This window comes from Mustela lutreola, chromosome 4 (genome assembly GCF_030435805.1).
Source record: "Mustela lutreola isolate mMusLut2 chromosome 4, mMusLut2.pri, whole genome shotgun sequence".
NCBI classification, from domain to species: Eukaryota; Metazoa; Chordata; class Mammalia; order Carnivora; family Mustelidae; genus Mustela; species Mustela lutreola.
Genome location: NC_081293.1, coordinates 157,178,072 through 157,185,476, shown reverse-complemented (window position 1 = coordinate 157,185,476; position 7,405 = coordinate 157,178,072). Strand labels below are relative to the sequence as shown.

At 44.5% G+C, this 7,405-nt stretch overlaps 1 protein-coding gene across 2 annotated transcripts; it reads left to right on the top strand.

Annotated features, from left to right (window-relative positions):
- Positions 1 to 229: 229 nt before the first annotated feature.
- NEUROD6 (neuronal differentiation 6) lies at positions 230 to 3,691 on the top strand. Of its 2 annotated transcripts, none has more exons than XM_059171496.1 (2): positions 230 to 541; positions 2,010 to 3,691. In XM_059171496.1, exons 1-2 carry the CDS (start codon positions 524 to 526, stop codon positions 2,901 to 2,903), a joined length of 912 nt encoding a protein of 303 aa, XP_059027479.1. In that variant the 5' UTR covers positions 230 to 523; the 3' UTR covers positions 2,904 to 3,691. The 2 variants fall into 2 exon arrangements, with proteins under 2 accessions (XP_059027479.1, XP_059027478.1); XM_059171495.1 differs by having other exon boundaries at positions 231 to 541; positions 1,869 to 3,691.
- Positions 3,692 to 7,405: the final 3,714 nt, after the last annotated feature.

The following is a 7,405-nucleotide window of genomic DNA, read 5'->3' as shown; positions in this document are numbered from 1 at the left end:
GAACGGGATGGTGATCTTTACAAAACGTCAACATCAACAACAACAAAAACCTCTCGCTCACACAAAAGCCCACCTTGTAAATGAATGGAATATTAACGACTACCTAATAGTTACACCGTTGGCAGGGCGAAACTGAACACTAACACAGCTATTTCTCCAGACTGCCAGTGAAGCCGAAGCAGCTCGAGGAGAAATGCACCTACTGTATGTGAAATGCTGGTGCAGATTTTTTCCCTATCAGTCTAACCTTCTGTGTTGATGCATGAATGCTGGTACCCACTTACAGGGATGCCAGATGATCAGTGCAGAATGAAGGTCCCAAGAGAGAGGATCACATGGTTCTCTCTGCCCTGTGACGTCACTAGCAGATGGCATGGGTACCAGCTCTGGCAGTTGGCATCAATGTCACTTTTTAGAGATCAATGAGATAGTGCAGATATACACAGATCTAGAGACTCCAGGAGACGATGCGACACTCAGCCTGAAAAGATTTGGAAGATACAAAATGAAAACTGATTATTGAATGAAATTAAAACCTAAGGTAATATAAATAAAGATCTACTTCAATTGATGCTGGCTTTGCATGCAAGTATTTAAAGATACAGTGTCACTGTCTTATAGTATTTATATGCTCTTTGCCATCTATAACTTCTTATCATATTTCATTCTTATGATGTAATTGTCACATACTTTCACTGCTATTATGTAACACTGCAAGTATGTGGACATTACTAAGAGTTTGTGTGTGTGTGTGTGTGTGTGTGTGTGTGCTGAGGGGGCTAGAGATTGTTAAATTGAAAAGTCTCTGTTTTAAAGTGCTTATTTGTTTGAAGACTTTAGATGAAAATACTTGCTGCTTCACCAAACGAAAGCCAAAATTGCATTTGAAACACAAATTATTTTCCCCTTTCATTCGGGATTCTGAACACACGTGCACAATTGCAGTCAGAATCCTTGGACCGTTCCTGTCAGATATTAGCTAGAGGGAGACTTCTGTGGCTCGTAGAACAAAAACACTACGAGAGTGGTTTTTTGTCCAGGATGATTTGAACAGCAGCAAACAGACGATTACATTTGGAAAAATTGAAAATGTAAAAGCAGTCTTAGCATTTTCTTTGATTAAAAAAAAATGCCAGTGATTTTTATTTTTTTAATTTATTTATGGAGTTTATTCCAAATTAGCCCCAACCCCCTCCCCCCCCTTTTTTTTTGTGAAGGCTGGGAAAATAGTGCTCTTTTACATATTTCTTCACTAATCAGAAAGAAATCAGTTTAAAAAAATTGGCTCTGGTTAATCTTTTCTTTAAATTTGTAAATGTCAATAGTCACTTATCTAAATTTGCAGTTATATAATACAGCAGATAAAGTTAAGGCTTATTTCTTTTTCTAAAACAAAACAAAACAAAACACCTCACAAATCTGTCAGCTAATGGAGAGATAACACTTTTTTATTTTAAAAACTGAGGTCTCTTCTCATGTGGTACTCAGGGGAATTGGAATTAATGAAATTCTGCATTGCTATACCATGTTTTGCATTTGCTTAAATTCCACGGTTCTTTTTGTGCATTAAAACCAGTTTAAAATCAAAGGGAAGTGGAAATGGTGGTGGCATTATCATAAATGCTTCTTGTTTTATTTTCTTTTGATAATTTGCCTATAAAAATCTATCCTATTGCATGTGCCAATGTTTTTTTTTATAATTACTAGTCTGCACAAACTCAAAGATTCTATTTAATGTAAAAACTAGGTCCCAGAATTAGTCTTATTCATGTGTTTTTGTATTCTTATGAATAAGTCATTAAATATGCTTTAAGTGTATCAACTTTAAAAATGAAAACACTTTAAATATTGTGCTGGCACTTTTTCAGGTAATTTAAGATTAGAGAACCATGTTAACACTACCGTTTGATGAGTCTGTTGTAATGCCAGAATCCCAGATGTGCAGAAAGTTTTCTAGAGAATGTGAGGACCAGAAGCAAATTAAGAAACCAGAAAGCTTTTCCAAACAGATTGTCCTTCGAGGAAAGAGCATCAAAAGGGCCCCAGGAGAAGAAACCGAGAAGGAAGAAGAGGAAGAAGACAGGGAAGAGGAAGATGAAAATGGCTTGCCCAGAAGGAGGGGTCTTAGGAAAAAAAAGACGACCAAGCTCCGACTGGAGAGGGTCAAGTTCAGGAGACAGGAAGCTAATGCACGTGAGAGAAACAGGATGCACGGCCTCAACGACGCTCTGGACAATTTAAGAAAAGTGGTCCCCTGTTATTCCAAAACCCAAAAACTGTCCAAAATAGAAACTTTACGACTGGCCAAAAACTACATCTGGGCACTTTCTGAAATTCTGAGAATCGGCAAGAGACCTGATCTGCTCACGTTCGTCCAAAACTTATGCAAAGGTCTCTCCCAGCCAACTACAAACTTGGTGGCAGGGTGCTTGCAGCTCAACGCCAGGAGTTTCCTGATGGGTCAGGGTGGGGAGGCTGCGCACCACACAAGGTCGCCCTACTCTACTTTCTACCCACCCTACCACAGCCCTGAGCTCACCACTCCCCCAGGGCATGGAACTCTTGATAATTCCAAGTCCATGAAACCCTACAATTATTGCAGTGCGTATGAATCCTTCTATGAAAGCACCTCCCCTGAGTGTGCCAGCCCTCAGTTTGAAGGTCCCTTAAGTCCTCCCCCAATTAACTATAATGGGATATTTTCCCTGAAGCAAGAAGAAACCTTGGACTATGGCAAAAATTACAATTACGGCATGCATTACTGTGCAGTGCCACCCAGGGGTCCCCTTGGGCAGGGTGCCATGTTCAGGTTGCCCACCGACAGCCACTTCCCTTACGACTTACATCTGCGCAGCCAATCTCTCACCATGCAAGATGAATTAAATGCAGTTTTTCATAATTAATGAGGAAAATGAAAATAAACAGTGGTCATTCACCTCCCCCGTCTAATTAAGACAAAGCAGATGCTTGTGGGCTGAGTAATTGGCACAACTCTATCTGAGGTGTTTACTAGTTCCTGAAGTGTGTTTCAACTATTGTGAGAATTTTCTATGTAATAATAAATCTCTTTTCGTATGAGAACTTCTTTTCCTTTCCTTTAGTCTGTAAAGCACTGTGATTCTGTTTTTACTGGAAGGATTTTTTCCCCCTTGTTTTATTTTCTTTTAAATTCACTTAATTTGTTTGAACAAGGTGTCTAAGAATATACTGTTGAATAAAGACATGCACACAGCATAACTCAATGTCTATTTCAGTTGTACAGTAATTATAAAAATGCATGTTATTAAAATCAGATGAATAAAATGATGTGTTTATAATTACTAGCAATTATATATTATGTATCTCTGAAAATTGAAAATATTGAGAATAACACGAAGGTGACATTGATATTGGAAAATGCATTTGAGGATGTGCAACAATATAAAAAGCTATGCAATTTTCTTCTTATTAAGGATGAATCTAAATGCATTCAATTGGTAACTATTCCTCTTCAAGTATTGCAGATGGGGCAACAAGATATTTGGGTGGACAGTGTCATGATTTGGGAACAATTATTTCAATCGTAAAGAAAAATTTTTCAGCACTTGTTTTGTATTATTCAGAAATTATCTGTACAGGTTTGTTATCACAATGTATAATTGTGTTTTTCCACCCCACATTTTTAAAGCAATTAAACATAGATATTTACACTCCTAAAGGACATCTATTAGCTGTGATATTTTTGCACGGTACTTATTATTTCCTGGTACGCAGCTGCTTTCTGTCTCTAACACTCCCTTCTCCCCATTTCAGAAATATTTCTGGATCTCAACCGTACAAGGTAAAACAAATTTCTTAAACAAAATGGCCAAAGCGCTTACAAGAATTTTTTTTTTTTCTAAGTATGTTAAATGAAAGAAGAGGAGCCCATGAGGGTTAAACATCCTGGGGAAACAATGATAAATCCTGGTAACCTTCAGCTCCAGCCGAAATTCGGTGGCAAATTTCCAGCAAACACCAAGAGTGGATGTTAAAAATGGAAGGTTTTACTCTGCTCGGTTTAAATAAGTCTGGCCGATTAGAGGCTAAATTCTGTGTGATTAAAAGTTTCCTGACAAAGGCCACCAAACACCTACCTGAATAGCTACCGCCTGGGGAGCTCACCCTCTTAGGCAAAACTGAGCCCCTTCTAGAATATAAACCAAGGTGGCAGTGACCTCCCTCCAGCTGCCCTCTTGCGCAGGTTTGCCCCCCTGGGGGAGCCGGGCAACAGCTGTGAAGGCCGACAAGGTTAGCAGAAATGGGTCCTGCGGTGGCGGGACGGAGCGGGTCGGGTGGGCCCGGGTAGGGGGTCCGCGCTCACCGCCGCCCGGCGCTGCCCACTCCTGCGCCCCGCAGGCACTGCCCCGGACAGCGCAGGCCCGACGGCTCTTCTCGGGCGGCGCGTGAAGAGGACAGAGGCGGCTTCGCGCCCCCACATCTGTCACCCGGGCACAGGGGCACAGGCTGCACTGACCGTGGCTTGCCCGCAGTGGGCGCCCTGGGGCCGGGGGCCCTGCGAGCAGCTCCCGAGCCGACCTCGCCGGCCAGGAAAGGGGCTGCGCGCTCCGGGGATCCGGCGGGCCCGGATGCCATGGTCTGAAGCTGGGAGGAGACGACCTCCTGGGACCAGGACCCAAGAGGCTGGAAAGGGCGTCGCCTCTTCACCCGCCCCGTCTACCGCAGTGGAGGGAGCGGCGGCGGCGGCCGCCGCTCCAGTTTGCCCACATTCCGTGGAAATCTGCCCCTGTCCTGCCCTCCCACGCCTGCGGGACTTCTAGAGCCCAGGCTGAAAGGCCTGCGACGGGGTTCTCCAGGGGCAGCGACTCTCCAGCTCCCCCCGCGTTAGCGCGCACCGCAGACGCGGTCCGGGGGGTAAAGGTGCCCAAGCAGCTGCTGGCGCAGGACTTGGCTGGTTTTGAACGTGCCGTTCTAAGCGGTGGTGACAGCACCTGTTCATTCCAATCCCGCGAGGGCATGAAGTCGGGGAAAGAGGAGGAAGTGTGCCCTCTAGGGGTGGAGAGAAGTTTGCCCGAGGTAGGGAGCCATCAGTCTCCTGTCTGTCCGACCCAGGAGTGACTCGCCCGCGTCCTCGCAGACACGCACAAAACTTGCCTTCTCCGGGACCGTGTCCAGGATTGCCAGGCCTCTTTAAAGCCCCTTTGACACTGGGAGTCTGATCACTGCTCACCCCGTCTGAGCGAAGAGCAAGAAAGTGAGGAAGCATCTGGAACGAGAAGAAGCTGACTTGAAAAATTAAGGCATTTCTGTTTAGTCACTAACAGAGTAAGTGCGGTCTCCCCGACCTTGTTCCAAGGTGACCCGCTGCCTGACTGTGAACAGCATTGCGCCGGCTAAGAGTCTCCTTTGTCCAGACAGGCTTAGAAAACTACGGTCTTTCCAGGGTCGCAAAGCCATGTTGGAAGTAGAGACTGCCACAGGAGATGCATTCTTCCCTCTCCCTCCTGGCAATACAGGAACGCTAAGGAAAAAAGCAGCTGGCTGAATGTGTGGGGAAGAAGCAAACACGCAGAAGTGTCTTATCTCAGTGCTTTGTTTGAAATGAACCCAAGCAAAAGAGTGGGCTTTTCCAGCACAGACCACAGAGATCATGAAATTTCTTCTATAGTTTGGGTGCACAAACCCGATGTGGGCGCTCTCCTCTGCCGGGCTGCTGAGATCTGGGATGCCATGTTGTGTGTTAGTAGGAGGTGTGGGACTGCGCCCTGTGATTTAATTATCCTTTGCATCCCACTTTGCATCCCTATCCTTTGATGACCTCTGGTATGGGAACCACCCAGCTGGTCCCCTTTACACTAACCAAGATCAGGGTGTCAGTTCTCTTCCTCAGCAAGGCTGTACCTGTTCCCCAGGGACTGCAATCTTGAGAAATCATGACTCGTTCTTTCACATACCAACACTGCAGATGCCATGCATTGCAGAATCTTGCCTTTTAAGGTCTGACTCCAATAGAAGGGGAAATAGGATAGTATAGAAAGTATACTTCAGGACTGGGAAGTCTTAGGAGTCAGATTTAGGTCCAAATTCTGTGTCACCATGAACCTCTTATGACAGCCTCAGGGAGACAGCATATAGAAGCCAAAAGGTCAGGATACCTTCATTCCTTGCTCTCTTTCTGACCTTCTGCTTTCCTCATCTCCCAACGTGAAAGGATGAAAGGCCTTTCTCTTTTCTGAATCTTTTAAATAATTACTGCCTTTCACATGGAGAGGCATTTCTTTTGTGTTGAATTATGTGAATATTACATTTATTTTTTACATTACAAATCTTGTGTCTCTCTGTTTGTCCTTTCTCCTATGTCAGGACTTGATTAATAGGAAAATAGATAGACAGACTCAGATACACATATACCCTCAACAAAATAAAACAAGTAGTAGGTAGTACAGGACTGAAATGACTGTCCAGGGGCACCAGAGGCCTAGGTTCCTTTTACCTCCATTAACCTTAGCATGGTGCTTCCATTTTCAAATTTGCCTCATGACCCAAAATGGCTGTTGGGGTACTAACCATCACATCCTCATTCCAATTATGGAGAAGGGAAGGAGATGGCAAAAAGGTGTCCCATCCACCTGATCAGAGCCTTCTAAAAAGTTTTTATGACTTCTACTTAATATCTCACTGGTCACCTCCAGATTTAAAAGAAGCTGGGAAATACATCCTTTTATCAGAACATAGTGCCATCTGCAAGTAAGAAAGAAGAAGATGTGTGTTGGTCAGGCACTTACTAGGCCTCCCTTTCCAGACTCTGAATCTTCAAGAGGTTGGGCCTTATCTTATATGCTGTGTAGACCACCTTAGCACTCTGCCTCGAACATCATGGGTTCTCAATAAGATTTTTAATTGTTTCCAAAATGCTCCCCACAGTTCAGCAGGCCTATGTTGTTGCCAGACATGTCTTCCATCCAGGTGCTAATGGGACATACCACACAGCACGCCTCCACTGGACCACTGCTGAAGTACATGCATTCTTCATCAGTGCCGTCATGGGGTTGTCTTGAACCATGCTGAACCATGCTGACCACACTGCACTGCCCTGGCCTCAAACCTGACACATTCTGCATGTGGCATCACTTGCCTTAGCCCGAAGGTTCAGTCTACCAGACAGGAGATTGTCTTAGTTATCCTCTTTGTAGTACTGTGAGCCCCATCTGTGAACCCCATCTTTACACGCACTTTCCCTTGCCGGCTGTGTGTGGCTGGGCTTGCTTACTTCTTTCCAGGACCAGTGCCTTTCACTCTGCTGTCTACCAAATCCTTCTTCTCCTCTCTGAGAGAGTATCCTTTGCCCAAGCATTCTGTTTCCTGTTTCTACCATCTCTTTCCCATCTGACTAAATAAATCTGTGTTACACATGCTCTCTTAGCTC

What these genes read in the sequence shown, in the direction of transcription:
- NEUROD6 (XM_059171495.1), top strand. Translation starts at nt 1,890, where the DNA reads ATGTTAACACTACCGTTTGATGAGTCTGTTGTAATGCCAGAATCCCAG.